Below are 19,927 nucleotides of genomic sequence, written 5' to 3'. Positions count from 1 at the left end.
TCCTCTGTTGATGCAGCTCTCCAGGGCTATGATTCCTGCTGTCAGTTATTTCTGGTGTGGAAAGGCTGTCACGCTTTTTGCTTTGATTTAACAATTCTCAGATCCACTCTTGTGTTCAACAGGCTATATTTCCTACTGCACTTGGGATATAACCACTTTTCCCGTCATCGTGGGAGGACACTATCTCACTTCCAGCTGCACTAGGAAGACATATCCACTCTCTGATGTAACTTGAGAGCCTTGAATCATCTACCAGTACTGTTTATTAATGAACTATCACGACTTCTCATTTTTCTCTCCATATTTGTGGCCCTAGTGGAGGATGACATGCTCCTATCTGAAGAATGACTAGTATGATGCTTTTGAAAGAGGCAAACATTACCCTCAACAGCTTAAGTGGAAAAACATTGTCTGCTGCTGGGCTGCAGTTTCTGTTTCACTCTGCTTGTGGGATTACCTGAATATCATTCTTCAGGGGCTTATGTCATGAGATTTCTTAACACGTGCAATCACCGAGGACAAGAAAGTGGAAATGAAAAATATATTCAGTTCCAAGGCGTTTAAATAGCACAGTTTCAATGGTCATCTCTGAAGTGTGTAAGAAGAGGCATGTCTTTAAATGACAGCTGAATGTCTAGCAGAGATGGGCACTATAACGGTGCCTGATTGATTTATGCCATATTGATGACAGTAAAGACAATGAAATGACAATCTCATTCTATGACTCCCATTTCACTGAAAAAAAAATTAGATGGGAGAAAGTTTCATCATTTCAATATCGTGTAGAAAATTGTGAAGAGAGAAAAGAGATCACATAGACATTCTAAAGTCCCAGGGAACAGAAGGTGGACATTTAAAAAAAAAAAAATAAAAATTAAAAGAGAATGGGAAAAAAACCCCATACCAAAATGTAGGAAGAAGATACTGCACATAATGCTAGACTGTTTAAAAATGAGCATTCTGTTTAAGACAGTAGAAAAGTCCTCACTGACAGTTCTGATCCAAAGTTTACTAGAGTCAACAGAAAAAATTCCTGAGAACTTAATACTTGACATCAATTTACAAAAATCAGTCAGCAAACAACCAAAAAGCCATCCCAGAAACACCAGCAACAATATCGCTCCAGCAGGGCTCATTGTGTAAGGAGGTCTTTGAGGCACCTGAAAATATTTGGACACATGTCTGACCAAGTAAAGCCTTCAGTATAACTTTACAGTTTGGATTTTATTGACGTACCATTCATCGCAGTATTTATATTGGCAGACACTAGAGAGCTAGAAGGATATGCAAATGTTCTAGCTATGTAATAAATGAACATGATTCCCTGGTCGTTTTAAAGTCCAAGCTATGCATGCATGCATACAAGGTTACGTAGGAATGAAACAATGTAAAATCTACAAAATGTTAAATTTGTTCTAATTTATCCTCAGAAGGAAACAGTGTCAGGTGCTTGGAGGAAGATACAGAAACAGTGAAAAGAGCATCCTATGAAATCAGTTAGGAAAGTTTCTTCCTGTTAGATATTGCTTGTATCTAAAACAAAAGGATGAATGGTTACAGAGAGCAGCAGACAGTCAAACTGATTATCAGACAGGAAAACAAAGACTTCATGGGCGAAAATGTGGGTCTTTCAGTCTCCTCACCTATGAAAGTGTGTAAGTAAATTCTTCCATTGCCATTCCTCAAGGTGGTTTGCTAGATCTGGTAACGGGGTTCAAAACTTACAGGATCAGGCCCTGCTAAGAACACACTCAGTGTCACCAAGGGTTCAGGAGTTGGCCATCAGAGAAGCTGAGTGGAGGCGCTACCATATCCACTAGGCATGGCCACTCTTACACTGAAAAAGGAACCTTTAAATGGACAGATACAAGATAGAGATTGTACTCTAATCTGCACAGAAAACAGAGTGATCCTATTAGCCTGCATAAAATAGCTAAAGTATACAGATGTGTCCTACTGTCCTATTTGTCACGTCAATGTAAATGAAAATTCCTTAATGTTTGCAAAGTGTTCACAAGATGAAAAGATAAGTGTCAAGTATTACAGTTTATTGGGTGATATTACTATTATCATATTAATTAGAAAAAATAATTAGCTTGAAACGTTAAGATACTGATATGAGATAAGCCTCTGAAATCACCGAGGTTCAGCTATCACCAGCAAACATACGATTGAAACATTTAAACAATGAGAAGACTCCAGTATACTAAAAGCTGCTGGCTATTATAGCTTAATTGACCAACAGTAATGTTTTCAAAGCCAGCTAAGGGATTTTTGAAAATGTTACTTGGGCTCTTGAGCAACCCTAGCATTTTAAAATATTTTCCTAAGTATTTTGTGTTTGCATAGTACATTCTATACTTATTACATGGACATACACACACACACACACTCATTTGCCCATCCTTAAAGGCATAAGATCCTTTAATGGAAGAGGATCAAGTTGAATTTATTGCTGACTGGGAATAACTGATGACTGATGACTGTAAGAGAGGATACACCTCTTTTTTTAGCCCAGAATGAGCACTGGATAAACTGGAGGTTCAGTAGACAAGTCAGTGCTATGCTGCTGCTGTCTTGTTACAGTCTGATGTTAGGCAGCTAATGATGCAACAAAAAGTTATCATCAACTACAAGGATGATAGTCAAAAGACCAAATCGCCAGCAGAGAGCTCCCGTACAGCCTTCACAGCGGAAGGCTGAAGGCAGCAGCCTCTGCACCACACATCAAGCAGGTTTGGTCATGAAATTAAGGCAGAGCATTACACACAATACCACGTAGCAGAGAATCATCATGCGGTATGATGGAAAGCACCAGCTTTTGGGCCATACGCTAACAGCAAGCTTAGTCATATGATGGAGAAGGTGGAAGCGTGCAGCCCTTTCACTCCTGCACAGAAGCTGTTCCGTCAGTCCCAAAGCTGGCCAAAAGGCTTCTTATTCATTGAAATACAATTTCAAATTGCCTGATTTTAATACACATCCTTTCATCACCCCACAAGGCAGTTCCTCCATTCTCACTGTTCAGCCATGACTTCAGAGTTTTCACTAGCTGACGGAAAAATTCTCACGCATAGAAAAAGAACAGAAAAACCAGTACATTTAACTTTAGTACTTGACAAGTTTTCTAGAGAGTTTCAGTAGGACAAAGACTACATATCCTTCTGCTTTTTAAAGCGTCGAATATAATTCAGACACTGCCACAAAATAAATAGTAATAAAAATCTCAAATCTTCTTGTTGAATTCTGACAGCCTCCCAAGTTCACATATAACATTTAATAACAAGTCCATGTGTTGAATGCATTTGGCTACAATCACTGCAGTATATTCCAAATATATTCAACACAGATTAAAGTTTCCCAGCTAATAAGCACTGTGGTATATGTATTTTTACAATGGCATTTATTTTACAGATGGAAGGTGATCTTCTAATGGCTACTGACGTATCTATATGTAGAGAGAGATATGTTTAATTAGTCTCACCTTTTTATAGGCGATCCAGTCAAACACCCTGTCAATGTCAGTGGCTTGCTGTACCTCCTGGGATACTGGATGTGAACTGGCTAAACCATCCAGCAACATCACTTCATGTAGCACATCTGTCAGAAATCTCTGCTTTTCCTGAAATACAGCATATGCAGTAATATCGCAGACAAATATACATTTACAACAATACAGAAACGATGCACAGTTATCAGAGGCAGCCTCTATATGTCAGCTGACTAAAATCAGACTTTCTGGTTTGAATGTAAGCCACTATAACCTCCTACAGTCTTGAACAGGTTTATAGAATAGACAGGAACTAATTTGAGCACCAGGGATCCCTCTGACTTCAGACCTTTTGCTGCAATGAAAGCTGACTGAAATTACATTAAAGACTGTTAAGTGAATCCAAATACATGTCGGTGCACACCACAATTCTGATAACAACCATTTACTCACGGTTACAAGGAGTGGGAATAGAGGAGAAATGGAAGTCTTCAATCACAAAAATACACAGATGCTACAAATAGTAGAGCTCATTGTATACACAGGTACGAAAACTTTTGACAGAGATGGGTAAATACAATTATTACTGCTTTATTTAATGAGGTTTAGGTCACTTGGCTCTTAGTGCCAAGTTCACACGGCAGGTCGACGTGGGACAGGACAATGAACAGAGCCCACGGCCGTGTCACAGCAAATGTCTGCATTGTCTTTCATAATTCTGGTATAGAAATCCTTTCTCCTCAAGAGCTTGCGTGTTCTGCAAACTTTGTAACTTCCACCTGAAGGAAATTATTATCATGTCTCTTTACAAGTGGGACAATAGCGGCACGTATAAGTTAAATGACAAAGTCAAAGTCACAGCTACATCACAGGCAGGTGCAAATCCAAACGTCCAACATACTAATTTGCTTCTATACCTTCTATAAATATGGATTGCAGACATATATCAAAACTGCTGCATATTTACTCTGGCAGCAACATTAATTAAATGATCATGTATACTCTACGAACTGTGCTGCACTCACTTTTACAGCGCAGCTAGATGGGACTTTTTCAGCTGAGAAAGGACATGCCTTAAAAACTCCTCGTGTTGCATTCATATAGATGTCTCTAATCCAAAAGACTGTCAGGAAAGAAGAGCTTAATTTACTTGTTTTTTCAAGTCACAAATAACTGCAAAGAGTAAATTAAAAATTATGGAAGGTTTAAATAAGCTTTTTTTCACCCCAAAATGACATATCTTCAATTTTATCTAAATTACAACAGTTCCTGAATTAATGTCAACCTAGTGTGATAATATAAAGAAACTCTAGGGAATGCTGCATTTTTTTCAAAAGCCACCTTGATCCCTACAGATAAAATAACCACACAATTACATAATAAATTCTATGTTTAATTTCTTGGGTGGCAAGGTTTTGGTATCAATGTGTTAATTTAAATTATAAGACAGCCAAAAAGCTCTTCCAGTGCTGATCCATCTGGAAATAAACCTTTATGTTAAAATTCATTAGAGCACAAGAAATGTACCTTGAGCTGATTGTATATTCAGGCAATTAAAAACACAGGATGCAGGAAAGCCAATTACCCAACACACTCTTAGTGTTCTCAGCTGGCTGCATGAGGTAAAGTTTGTGAAGGAAAAAGTACCGTCTTCTTCGTATTATTGTTCATTTCCAAATTTTCTCAGGCATACACAGTTATTAACTGCCCTATTTTTATAGGGCAAAAAAGGTGTGGGGAAACAATTATTATGACAGTCCTACTCAGGGGAAAACTGGTGACGCGTAAAGGATTGTAGATGCTTCGATTACACCTCTGCCATATTCTCTGCTACGCAGTAACGGAGCCCCAGTTTCATCAGATGTATGATGTGTAATACATACAGATATCGTATTGGGTTTTCATTGGGGGGGGGGGCTACAGGGGTGGCTGCTGTGAGAAGCTGCTGGAAGCTTCCCCCATGTCCGACAGAGCCCATGCCAGCCGGCTCCAAGACGGACCCACCGCTGGCCAAGGCCGAGCCCATCAGCGATGGTGGTAGTGCCTCTGGGAGAGTGTATTTAAGAAGGGAAAAAAGTTGCTGTGCAACAGCAGCTGGAGAAGAGAGAAGTGAGAAGATGTGAGAGCCCCAGCCCTGCAGACCCCCAGGTCAGTGCAGAAGGAGGGGAGGAGATGCTCCAGGCGCCGGAGCAGAGATTCCCCTGCAGCCCGTGGGGATGAAGACCACGGTGAGGCAGGCTGTCCCCCTGCAGCCCAGGGAGGTCCACGGGGGAGCAGATCTCCACCTGCAGCCCAGTGAGGACCCCACACTGGAGCAGGGGGATGCCCGAAGGAGGTTGGGACCCCGGGGGAAGCCCGCGCTGGAGCAGGCTCCTGACAGGACCTGTGGATCTGTGGAGAGAGGAGCCCACGCCAGAGCAGGTTTGCTGGCAGCACTTGGGACCCTGTGGGGGACCCACGCTGGAGCAGGCTGTGCCTGAAGGACTGCAGCCCATAGAAGGGACCCACGCTGGAGCAGTTCGTGAAGAACTGCAGCCCGTGGAAAGGACCTGCGTGGGAGAAGTTCATGAAGGACTGTCTCCTGCGGGAGGGACCCCACGCTGGAGCAGGGGACGAGTGAGGAGTCCTCCCCCTGAGGAGGAAGGAGCGGCAGAGACAAGGGGTGAGGAACTGACCCCAACCCTCATTCCCCATCCCCCTGTGCTGCTGGGGGGGGGGAGAGGGAGAGAAATCAGGAATGGAGTTGAGCCCAGGGAGAAGGGATGGATGGGGGGAAGCTGTTTTAAGATTTAGTTTTCTTTCTTATTATCCTACTCCGATTTGACTGGTAATAAATTAAATTAATTTCCCCAAGTCAAGTCTGGTTTGCTCATGACAGTAACTGGTGAGTGATCTCTCCCTGTCCTTATCTCGACCCACAAGCCTTTTGTTCTATTTTCTCTCCCCTGTCCAGCTGAGGAGGGGAGGGATAGAGCGGCTTTGGTGGGCACCTGGGGCATCCAGCCAGGGTCAACCCACCAGAGGTATGAACACACAGAGGTATGGACCCATCTCCAAATTCAAATTTGGATATCACAATTGACAAACAGTTGTGGGAGTGGATTGTTACTGTTTCGAATTAACTCATGAAAAGGAACTCTGTTAATCACAAATGAATACTTTAAATATAGAACCTAGAATTAAGAAAATCTGCATGTAGGAAACAAAGTGAAGCTATAAGAAGAATACAAAAGATATGAAAAGGACAGGCTACATTTTGGGTTTCTGTTTGTTTCTTTGGTTATGTCCTGAAGGGCTGAAAAGGAGCATTTTAGATTCATGATCACTCATTCAAGTTACCATAGCTGAAAAGTCTTCCTTGAAATTTATGGCAGACTGTCACACTGGGATACAACTGGAATAGCCAGTACATCTCCAAACATGTAAACCTGCATTTCAGTGAGAAATAAGGCGGCTTTTGTCCTCTAAAGCTAAATTTATTGAATTTAAAAGATTTCCAAAACATTCCCACTTTTATCCTTTAGTACAAAGCCTCTGAGAGCAGGTTCCAAAAGGAGACTCAAATAGAACTCCAGGGAGACATAGAGAAAGCGAGAGAGAGGAGTTTGCTGGTTGACAGGGGGCCTGCAGCTTGAAGAGGCAACAGGAACCAGAAATGCAGAAAGAAACTAAAACTGCCTTAATTATGTTGAAGAAACACCACCTCAGCTATTAAACTCCTATCAGCACATTAAGGGGAAAAGGCCAGCATATGTGACCAAATCACTTATACTGATGGAAGAGGGGCTTTCTATTCCCTAGTTATTGTACCCTATGCGGTACAGTGGAATTGATCTGTTTTAACGTGATACCTACAGGACTAAAGAAACACCTAGCAGCACAGAAATTGTAAAGAAATTCAACCTTGGAATGCATTTAATGAGGCTAGCGAGGTGTCAACACGGCAGGTGACAGGTTTGCAGCTAGACATGAAACAATGACAAAATGGTGTTCAACAGGACCCTCCTCCGAGGGAGTTCAACTGCAAGAGGAAAGCCAAAGGCTGTGATCTGCCTGTAAGGAAAAGAGGGCTTCAGGTGAGCCTTGAGGCTTTGCTTGGAAAGTGTCTGTAGCTGCAGGTAAGCACAATGCTGTGCAGAGCTTACACAGGGCCAGGGCTCTGAGCAGGAGCTGGTATGACAGCGGCAGAAGCCTAGTCTGAAATAAGGACAGAGGTGCTTCCACTCAAATTTGTGCCTTTCTTTAAGGGCAAGCAGGAAGCCCCTCTGCTCCTTATCCTCCTACTGCCCACTCGGAGACGCGTCTCTTCATCTCCTCTCCTCAAAGCCTTCCTTGGGCTGTGGATAGTGAAACTCTGGGAGACCAGACCTGTGCCGAGAAGAGACATGCCAGTTATTTCTGTTTGCCTTCCCTCTCTTACTCTTGAGAATGCTTCCAGGTGCAGGGACTGAAGTGCTGTTACCAGGCAAACATGCCTTTCAAAGATTTACATTTTCAGACTATTTCCCAAACATCTGTGGTCACTAGATTCAACTATTTGTCTCTTCATAGGAATGACTTCTTTTAATCCTCACCCATAAGACCTTCTCTGTTTGGTACAAGGTTGTCCTGAAAGACCTATCCCTTCTCTGTGCTCTCCCCTCCTTAGCCACCATTTAATCATTGTGAAAATTCAAATTTCACTGCTTTGGGTAAAAGCAGCACAAATGCAACAGGTAACAGGGTTAGAAACTTTCCACCTGTATCAATTCTTCCACATTATGGAAATAATCTGGAGATGTTTAAATGTGGATCTGTAGTGTAAATCATTCCACTGCAAAAAGAATCAGGAGTAAGAAACTGGCTAACCACAAGAAAGCTTTCTAGTTCTGGTTTATTTTCACCTTGTTCTCAGGAGGAAGGTTTATGGAAAGGTAGTGGTCACTCTTTATGTATTAATCCCCAACGGGATGCCCACCATTCAACCAGTCTACCTACAACTGGAAAGAAAGCAATTGTGAAATAAAGTTTTTTGGCAGAAAAGACTACACCTTCAAGAGCCATTAAAAATTTGTTGTGCATAACAGGATAACAATGATGTAATGGAACAGGGTTGCTGCTGGTGATTTTACAATATCATACAGAGGCATAATGTAAGAGTACAAGTTAGCATGACAATAATGTAATACTTAAAGTCAGTCACATAAAAATAATTACTAAAAATTAATATGAAATTAACCAGGGAAAAGAATTAAAATGAAAAAAATGGAAAACATCCAACAGTGGAACAAAAGGAATAGCACAACGAAAGCTAAAACTGATAATTAGTACGCAGAAAAGATCAAAGGCCTCAATATTAAAGGCATTGCTTTTGTTCTGGGACAGACATTCAAACAGTTTATGGACTGAGAAATCTACATGTACAAAGCGTAATATTGGTGTGCAAATCTGCAAGTGATTTTCCTAACAAATTTGCTGGAAATATCTTCCCCAAAATATAGAGCTTTACTAGCCATCAGGAATACAGAGGAGATAAGTGATCTCTCATGCCTGACAAAACAAGCATTTGCAAGACACAATACTTGGGTTTATAGGGAAAGTGCACCCTAGGGAAAAAGAAATAGGGGCAAATTTTGAAAGCAATCAAAGAACACCAGCATATACACTACCAGCAGTTCAGTTCTAATACAATATATTTCAGGGTGAAGCTTAACAAACTACAGAGGAATATCATCTATGAAGAAACCTAAGGTTCAATAAAATACCTTAAGGCCAGAAAAGATCTACTGGGGGCCAAAATCAAGTTCTTTTGTCTACATGCCTATAAATCCGAAGTTGTCATAGCACAGGAATTCTCCTGAGTACTTGCAAATGAAAGCAACATTTCTTTCTCTTTCTCTTTTCCCAACAGTAATTTTTTGTAAATAGCTTGAGCAGCTTACAGATTGCTTTTTTTTTTTTTTAATTTATATCTCTGCATGTGTGCTTCAATTATGTGCATAGTTTGTTGAAGGAAGCCTGCAACGCATTCTACCTTTATCAGCTGTGAATATGTCACAGTTCTGTGTCTACCTTCATAGCCTTCTTTTCTGCATTTGCAGTCAAAGTTCTTGCAAAACTTCTGTCCCTTTGCTTGAGAAATTTTCACACTGACTGAGAATTTTTGTTATAAAACAATGTAGATGTTCTAGGAGTTCATAGTTAAGGAAGACCAATAGCTTTGAATATCAGGAAAGAGAATTGGATATGTATTTTCTTTTCAATGAAGTGCCAAACCAGATATTCATGACCACCTGCTTAAGTTGCCAAGCAGATGGTAGCTGATTTGGAGTTTTTAAGCAATTTCACCAGCTACTTCAACTGCTGTTTCCTATCACCACTCTGTTTTTCAGGTATAGCTTTGATTCGGTTGTGCACCAGATCCATTACACCAAATATAGGCCTACAGAATGGGAGGATGCAGTACAAAAAAGGGAGCATTAGAAAAGGAAACATCACATACTGACCACCAGCACTTAAAAAAAAAAAGTCAGTTTCACAATCCAAGATCATGTTTTGCCACTTTGTATGTAGTCGCCTTCACAGAAATGGATGAACACAGATCCACTGTCTCCTCATGCATTTGCCTCCAGAGCATTTTAAAACATTAGGCAACAAAGTATGAAGTTTATCCTCGGATTCAAACTCCACAGGGGGAATCTGTAGAGGAAATTCAGCTCAATTCAAGAAACAGTAAATAATAGTTAAATGAAAAGGGGCTTTGAGATGTGGTCGGTACTTTGAGTCAACTGCCAGCAACAACTGCCAGAGGTTACCATCAGTGAGAATACTTTCCGGGTGCTCCACATCTGCTGGATGGATTTTGCATGCCTAGACTGTTTCAACCTGAAAGTGATGAGATTCAGTGAGCTAAGGCCTAAAGGAACCAAAGATGATTTGCAGGCACACCAAAAATTATTTACCAGCTTGTGTTCCAAGTAACTGCACGCTGCCCCAATTTCAAAACAAACAGTGGCAGCCCATTCAGGAGACTTGAGAAGCAGAGTCTTTCAGTAAGGATGCCTTCAAATACACAGCTACAGCTTTGCCATTGAACTTCCCATATGAACTACACTTTCTGATGAAGTGCATAGTCCTGTTTCAGTAGGGCTACCCTGCAGTGAGTCCTTGCCTTCAGGTAAAAGTTGCCATGAAGTTTCTTTCTCGTTTTTACTGAAGAGTAAGTGGTTACTAATTTAAAATTAGGGGAAATTCAGCCAGTTGACTGAAGTTTCTTTCTGAAACCAAAGCTTCATCTAAACCCTGAATTCGGGAGATTTGAACTCACATGACCCAAAAGCTCTCATCATAATGTCATTTTAACTGTTCTCTCAAGATGAGCAGATAATGACACGAAGAAAGAACAGACACTGACATTCTCCAAACCTGTAGTTAATCTCCTGAATAAATGTTTCATCTAAATGTTGATATTCATTTATGTCTGATCTCTAAATGTTGAGTTAACTACTTAAAGTTCAGAATTCCATGTATTAATCCACCTTGCCAGAGCATAAAAAAAGAAACTGTTAAGGAAGAGCATGTGGAGATGGAAATTTATTTCCTTAAGCTAAATTTAGTAAAAGGATTTCTAAACTGGTATACTTTAAAAGGACTAGTAATTAGCAACCAGAAGATCTTGCAGCTTACCTTTACATATCTCTCTTTTCCTGCCAAAGTCAATTATATATGAGATTCTAGTTAATTTTACATTGAAAGCTTCCCCCATAGTTAAGTGAAAACAGAATATCCTACAAGGACTGACTTCGTTGAGCAGTTACTGGGGGAAAAAACACTCCATGTGGTATTAATTAAACGCTTACTTTATACCGGCATGGGGAGCCTTTAACCAAAAAAGAAGAGATGAAAGTAGTTTTAAAAAATGAGAGGCTGAATCTCTCTCAATGCTGAGCCAGCATGATATTTATGTTGGGTTAGAAGGATCAAGCAGGCTACAGCTCAGGTCTGAAATGCCAAAACAATAATGAAATAAATCAAAAGGCCCATGTCTTAAGTCTACTTCAAAACTCATAATGGTTTTCTGGGTTTTCTGTGACTCAAACGACACCTAAAAAAACTTTACAGATGGAGACAAATGCTTTAGGAGGCAATCTGAGTCAAAGCACATTAAAGACATGCATGTGTCTAATGGCCGTATTCACTTTTATTATTTCAATCGAGTCAATGACAAAGACAGGCAATTAAGATCATTTATCAAGAATTAGGGCAGCATGTTGCTTGATGTTCAAAGTACTTAATGTAATGAAGTTCAGTTAAATGGTTTTCTATTAACTTTTTTAGGCAAAGGTAATTTCTTGCAGCATGTATTTTTAAAACAGAAATGTTGATATGCAACCCTGTTATTATTTGCAGCTGCCTATAGTAACGGCAGGATCATCTAGACTGTGGAACCTAATAATTTAAAGGAAGCATAGTTCACTTTTAAGAAAGATGAAAGACGCCCTTCCATGTAGGCACAAAGTTTTACTCCATATACTTTAATCACAATTGTTTAATACTAAGAAAATTCCTGGCAAATCTGACCATCCTTAATTATAAAAGTAGTAAGCACACAAGAAACTGGGAGATCTTATCCCAGAGCTTCAATAGACAGAGAAGGCAGAGGATTAAAAAATATCACTGATGTACTACACCTTGACTCAGCCAATAAAGTTGTCAGCAAAGCTAACTTTATTATCATAAAGAAAAGGGAGAAGGCAGCAAGGCTCTGTGAAACGCTCTCTCAGCAAAAAGCCAGGTACTGACCACTAAAGTATTTGACATTCGTTTGATGGATGAAAGGGAAAATTACATGCCAGTAATTCCTGCTGTCATAGTCGTCAAAACCTACCCCAATACCAGAGACATTCAAGGACAAACATGATGGTTCCTTCCACCAGAGAACAAGGAGGTAAAATTCCTGGATCTGTAAGCCTCAGCTGAATTCCTTTACAGAGCCACATACAAAGGACTTCAGGATAATGACAGAAAGAAGCAGAGAGGAAGATGGAATATATAGTTGCAAACGGGCCTCCAAAAGGAGAAACGTGAGCAGGGTAGATGAGAAAACACAGGGCTATGAAGCGGAAATGACCAACATGTAGCTTTCTGCTGTAATTTTCTTTTCTCTGATCCTAAAACTAGCAGAGGCACCTTCCACAGAGGTGAGATTACCTTGTCGTACGAGTCGCAAGATCTTACAGCCCAAAAACTCACATCCAGCTGCTGTTGCTTTTTGATGGCATGGAGGGACAACCAACCAGTTATATGGTAAGCCTCTAATACAGAAACCTCGTCTCTTTCGAAGTCCTGAAATAGCAACAGCCAGGGAATTCACACACAGATGACTACTCTGAGCCCACACAATCAAGTGAAATTCTCTGACCTCTGAGGGAAACAGTTTGCAGTGCCAGCTTTCTTTTTAAAACCATCCTGACAAGACTGAAACAATTGTCTAAACTTCCAAACCCTTGAAGAAAGAGATTTAAGAATAAGAATTTGAGATATTTCAGAATAAGAATTTCAAAAAACTTAATTTGGGGGACAGGCAAGGTAAGAGGCTGAAATGTGAAGAATGGTGAATTCATTTCCATTGTGAATGTCTAATGACTGTGTAGTAGGGACATATTTCCTGCAAAATCAAAGGTAGCTTCAACTTCAAGAGGTAAAAGGTAACATGCAGGGACTTATTTTTTAGCTGAGGGATGGAAATGAGAAGTTCTAGCTTTGATTTGAAGTAACTTATATTTTAAAAAGGCTATTATGACCAATGGTGGACCATGAAGGATCTCAGCACAGAAAGCTCACTTTCCTGTTTTAAAACAAGCAAAACTTTGTCCGCTTCCTCAGAAGAGTTGTGATGTATCTTACATTAACTGCAACGAATAATGGACACCTCCGTCAGAATGACTGTTCATTCTGTTCTTCACCCAAAATTTTAATAGGAGGATCCAGGACATAAGGATGGGAAGGGTTTAATAAGGACTGGATTTCCTTTCTCATTATGCAAGCCTGATGAAGTATGCCAACACCTTCTGGACAAGACCAGAAATTCTAGACCTGCTGGAAAGCTCAGTAAAGCGTTACAGCTCCATGGCAGTTCAGTCAATATTGTTATCCATCCATCTTTCCTGCGGTGAAAGAAGACCTTATAAAACAATTGAAGAAAAACTGATAAAATCAAGAACCTCAGAGGGAGAAGAGACGTTTAAGCAAGCTAAAGAACCTAGAGAAGAGGGAAAAGCCAGAAAACAGGTTTTGGATAAAACCCATGGCTCTCTGCTCTGTGCAGAACTCAGTGCTGTTGGTTTAAGTTCTAACAGTGTGAACGTGCCTAATGGCTAGCTCTCCTAAAGAGTCTCAGGTTCAGCCATACCAAGACTCTGAATGCCAAATAAGACGGACACTGAAAAATGCTCAGCTCTACTAAAAGAGACTCATCTTCAGACAAGTAGTAAAACTTTAGGGGCTTACAGAACTTTAATGGTGAAAGCATTGTGTGCCTGTAGCCTACAAGCATCCAACAAGTTAGGTAGGAAGCTGGGGATAGATCCATTTAATTCAGATGTATCCATACTGCCCTAGTTGCATTTCCAGAAAAAAGTCCTTTTCCTGGAATTGACCACCAGTCTTTTGCTTCTACACTTACTCAAACAAAACTGTGACAAAAAGTCTTTAATGAGCTGAAAATAAGCTGAAATTGACATTTTAGTCCATGGACTTCTTGAGCAAACTTTCAAGGGTAACATTTCAGAACTACAAGAGAAAGAAGTTAACTGTCTAACTTTCCCAATTCTTTAGAAAGAAAGAGGATTGTGGCATATTACTCATTGTTTTCCTGATGCAAAGAGCTGTGGTATCATACACCATAACATCTTTTATTTATATTTCACAGGTACGAATTACTGCTGACAAAACACCACCCAGAATGCTGGAATGTTGCTCTGTTTAACCATTATTACAGAAAATAAGGTTTGTAGTTCTTGTTTTTGCAACTGATTCATGAAGCTTGTACTGTATCCTTCACTTTTGAAAAAACATAAGCTGTTTGGGACAGTTTTTCTTTTTATAAATGCTCACTTCTTATTTTTTCAAGTTTACAAATGTCAGTATGTTCTAAACAGCAAATGCAGTTTATACCAATAATAAAAATATCCAGCAAGCCAAATTCCAGCAACTGTACCTTTTGCTTCTTCTTCCTACAATGTCTGTAATAAGGCTGAAACATCACAGTGTTGATTCAATTGCTAATTGAATGCAGCATGTTTAAATGTTTAACTCATTAAGTGTTCCATCTTGCCACCAATTCTTTAATTATTTAAATATGACAGTATGGTTAGTTTTATATCAAAGGCCAATGATATCCAAAGCCCTATGAAAACTTCATGTCTACCTTCTTAGTTTAAGGAAAAACTTGACAGATTAGTATTTTTTCAGGCACAGCAATACTACTGTAGTTAATTCTAATTTATGCAGCATGTGTCTGATTTTCTGAGTTTAATGGTCATACCTTGTTCAACCCAACTGTTGTGCCTGTATTCTGCTAAGATGCCAGGGTTTCATGTGATCGGCAAGTCATTTGCATAACAGTGAACATTATATTCATTACAGAGAAATCTCAAGCAAATATTCTATATTCTAAATGACTTCTAAAGCAAAGTTATTCTCAATTTGTTAAACTGGTTATGTGAAGAACAAATGACTGACGATTTGAAGATAAAATTCAGTGTATAAACATTGTCATCTATGACATTTCACTATGCTGAAATCATAAAGGCCTGCCAGATTTCATTGCATTCATAATTAGAATGATTACATTGTAATTCAGGATGTGTTTTTCATAAAGATGAAGAGAATGAGTTTTAATAAAACCAAAGCTACGTAAACCCAACAAGCCTACCTATGCAAGGCAGATGTCAGTTCAGATAAAGATTTATTTTCCTTTTCATAATGCAATTATAAACCACAATTGGCACCCTAAAGAAAAAATTAAAATACTACAGATAATTCAAACTTCACAAGATGCATACCTAAATACAACTATTTTAAAAAATTAGCTTTAACTCAAAATTATAGCATCTACATTTCATGCCACACAAAAGCTACTGGGATAAGAATATTCAATAAATCCCTGAGAAATGGGAAAAAAATTTTCAGAAGTTAGTGTGCAAGTGTTTAAACACAACATTCAAGCTACAACAAAACTCTACTAGGCAACCTTTATTAATAACAAATATTTTGCCACATAATTAAACCTATGTAAACACAAAAGAATAGCAAACAGAAAAATTTCTCCGAAGGACAATAAAATCTATATAGCAACTTTCAATATGGTCTCACACACAATTTCCTTCTCCTGAGGTCTCATATCTCTTATTTTTCTTAGAAGGACAGTATTTCTAGACTGCAGCGGTCGATATAAAGTGGGACCTGAGCAGGTATGATATGATATACCAGGACTCCAAAAGAACGTCCCTTCCTACTTTGCCCTCAGAGAGCTCCATATTTGCACACCAGTTGACAAAGCATGTTCAACTGTGTACAGCTGGAAAACATACTGAAACCCAGATTGTCAATTCATTCATCCCGTGTTAACTTTGTATGTAGCACTAGGTGGCCAAATAGTAGCAGGAAGATAAAAAGAGTAAACTTAGAGAGAGAACAGAATACTGTAAGAAAAAATATGGTCAGTTTTACAGTATGTTTTAGACAAACATTTCTTTCCCACTTATCTCAGGTTTGTGGATAAAATTCAATATTCTGAATATTTTCAAAAATGGTCCATGTTAAATCATAACTTCTTTAATCCAAAATGTTTCTGAGCAGAGAGACAGTAGTTATTTTAATGTTGAGTTATGATAGACACGACCTTATTTCTTTTGTAATAAATTGCAGATTACACTTTTGGAATGCTGTCAAATTATTTCACACCTAGTGATTTTGCTTCATTGGACATCTGATACTTGCATGCATCATTTGCTATTTTTCAGCAGTCCCTGTCTATAACAAAAGCAGGAGTAAAACAGCAGAGCAACTTTTCTGTGGAGTCTCCAAATTAACAAAATAAACCTGACTTACCATGTTCCACCCTGGGTAGAGGTAGTCTGTCCCAACAAATTCAAAATAGTGAGCAAAACCTTCTTTCAGCCACACATCCTCCCACCAAACTGGAGTCACAAGGTCACCAAACCACTGCAAAGGAAGTTCAAATAAACAGCCTTCAGGAAACCATGTCTGTATACATCTCATTTATACAGAACACATTCTTCACAAGTTTTAATAAAAACAGTGGTGTATATACCACCCACTGAAACTCATTAACTGGTTTTTTTATGTACTAATGAATTAAGCCTTTACAGGATGCACAAGTTACTGAAGTAAAACATTAGAAAAGTACAAGCCGGGGAAAAGAAGTGTTGAGGAGACTACTCGTAGTGTCTATTTTAGTTACCTAGAGTAGATGCTCCCCTAGGTTTAAGGGACTAACATACACAGTGGACAGAAAAGGCTTCTAACTCAAGTAATCTGATACATTACCTGGAAACATCACTATTTATAGTGCGAAACTTGAAAAACTGGGAACTCAATCTCCATACCCCAGACCTAAATTTTAGCATTTCTTTCTCCACGATGCCTGCCCACTAAGATTTACAACACTACTGATGTGCCGTTCATTGGCCAGTTTCCTAAGGAAAGCAGTTTTATACAATCATGCCATCTTTCTGTGGGTAGGACTCAAACGCCTGAAAACAGGTAGTTGATGCTACTTAAAAAGCATCCCAGGGTATCTGAGATACCCGCACAGACCTAGGAAATTTCATACAGGACTTACAGGAGATCTGCAGCCTTCCCGAACAGCAACCGGAGGCAGAGGGTGTCTACACTGGCACGGACCACCTGTATTTATGCAAAGGAACCCTACCCGAGCTGACTGCCTTTCTCGTTCACCCCAGGTCGCTCTTGAATTTCCCCACTAACTTCAATCTAATTTAGAAAGAAGGATAGAGATCTTGAAACTAATTAAACTCCTAAAAAAGTACATGAAGATCAGCAGCTGAAAAGAGAAGGACCTAAACCGAAGGCAAGGCAAGAACGCGGATATTGGATACTCTGCTCAGTAGCTGTCAACAGCCACAAAGCTGCCGTGGTACAGGACACGTGGATGTCAGGGGATTTTAGAGAGAGCTGGGATGATCATTGGAAGAGGAATGAGGACACAAATTCCAAGGAAATCAGGCACCATCAATTCTTCCGCTGATGGATGACCCTGTTTAAATGACTGTAATGGCCCTGTGCAACCTGGATCATCGCAACACCAGTGGTAAGAGCAGAAACACATACACTATTATGAAAACATGTTTCATACCCTCTTTACCATCTTTTTTGCCAAATGAATACCAAAACTTTCTTTCAGTAAAATTCTCTGCCAGTTTTTTGTTGAAGGTGATTAGAAATGAGACTAATTCATAATCAACAGAGATAATTCTGAGTTTTTATGGAGTCACAAGCTCTGAAAATACACCAAAAGTGAGCAGCAAGTAAGTATTCCAGGGGGAGAGACTCATGTCAGAGCAGAGGAGCTGCTGCTGACACCGAAATGAGAGTGGGGAACGAATGAAAGCGGAGTTGGCCAGTAAGCGGTTTGCTTTCATGACGGTTGGCTTACTTGAAGGCTTTGTCTGGGACGTGAATGAAAGGTCTCGGTCCTGTGCATGTCTTTGTGGAGGGAGAATAGTGCCAAGGATGGATCAATGCTGCAACAAGGATCCGTAGTGAAGTAAACACAGGGGCTCCAAAGAACAGACTACAGAAACTGAGATTACCAGATCGGCACACAATGTTCAGTAAATAGGATTCAAACGAGAAAATGAAGTAAAACGTGACAATGAATCTCACTGACAACCAACTTAAAAATTTCAGGAGAACAGATGAGGTTGACAAAAGTCATATTCACACACCAAGTGAAACTAAACTCAGTGATCATGATCTAGCTGAAGGCTATCAATAAATTAACTCTCTACAGGACCAATAGAGATAAATCCTGATCTTAAGAACATTTAACTGAAAAGACAAAGAAACACTGGAAATGCTTTCATATAGATAATGCACTTTTCACAATTTGAAATGTTAGAGTAGCATACCACCAGAGGAGTGTGAAAGTTATATTTATACTAGAATAGGTCTATTAAATGATTTCTAATGACAAACAGACTAAACACAATAGCACAGACTTTATATCTTGACTTACAAGAGGACTGCTGAACAACTACGAAATGAGCACCAGTCATGGTATGCTATGACTATGCAGAGAGAGATTTTAAAAAATAAAGGTTGTAAAGCTCATAATACATCCTCTTGTAACTCAAAAGAATAATATTAATTTATGATGTCACAAAAGATATTTTCTTATACTCCTTTGTGAGTTTTCTGGGTTTATTTATTAATGATACAATTAAAAGTATTCATTTAATTATCCACCTAAAGGAAGAAGTGTTTTACAGGCATTAAAACAGCATGTGATACCAATATGAAAATGTAGAAAATTTGCTTAACTAGTCTTGAATAGTATCAGAGACAGTTATCAATGTCAGAGACAGAGCAGTTCCAGAGACTGCAATTAATGGAGCCAAATTTTCCAGCGGAAAGGTGTTATTATCTTCCTAGGTGTTACATGTCTGAAAAGAAAACATTAAGTAAAGCACTTCATTTATTTAAGTAATTGTTTATTTATTTATTGGTGTGTTTGACTATAGACACTATTTGCCTCAATCTTGGAAAAGAAAAATGAATTCAAATAAATTGATTACATAAATTTCTCATCTCCCTCAAGTATTATGTTCAGCCTGACATGCAGAAGGCACTTATTTTACAGACACACTGAAAGGACACTCTTTCCTATATGCTTTCTTTACAGATTATTAAAAAAAAATTGATTGAGAACTTTTTAATTTTCCTTCTGCTTTCATGCCTTTTTAACTCAATCTGTCACACCAAGTTTTGTGCTCATATGGGAAAACTATCACAAAAAATCATGGTGCATAAATTCAAATGACACTTTCTTCAAAGGCTGTAGGTGGGATTGATCTGTGATACGCAAATAAAACTGATTACTACCTTAATAGAATTATTTTAATAAATTATGGTAGTTATTTCAAGCTATCAACTTAAGCTGCTAGAAATATGTGTGTCGTGACCAATATCTCATTTGTGTTTTGGGGCTTGGAGGAGAAGCTTTGATGCCGAAACACTCCTTCTTCCAATTATTTCTTTTTTTAATTAAATACATAAAATGTTCTAAAAGAACACTCAAGCTGAAATATCAAGCACTAGCAACCTACAAAAAGACTAAACTAAAACTACCTGTGTAACTTTAATACGTCCCTCTTAAAACATGTACCTAAAGTAAATACCTGGTCAAGCATT

General features: G+C 39.1%; 1 protein-coding gene across 1 annotated transcript in view; it reads right to left on the bottom strand.

Annotated features, from left to right (window-relative positions):
* The window catches only part of TRHDE (thyrotropin releasing hormone degrading enzyme), a 222,066-nt gene that overhangs the window by 114,014 nt on the left and 88,125 nt on the right, over nt 1-19,927 (bottom strand). Inside the window, exons 5-6 of the mRNA XM_049792005.1 lie at nt 16,583-16,696; nt 3,485-3,622 (exon numbers count right to left, since the gene is read on the bottom strand). Coding sequence (XP_049647962.1) covers nt 3,485-3,622; nt 16,583-16,696 — 252 coding nt within the window. The remainder of the gene's footprint in view (nt 1-3,484; nt 3,623-16,582; nt 16,697-19,927) is intronic.

The sequence above is a fragment of the Accipiter gentilis genome, chromosome 34 (assembly GCF_929443795.1).
Source record: "Accipiter gentilis chromosome 34, bAccGen1.1, whole genome shotgun sequence".
NCBI classification, from domain to species: Eukaryota; Metazoa; Chordata; class Aves; order Accipitriformes; family Accipitridae; genus Astur; species Astur gentilis.
The sequence above is the reverse complement of the archived record's forward strand: the minus strand, read 5'-3'. Positions and strand labels throughout refer to the sequence as shown.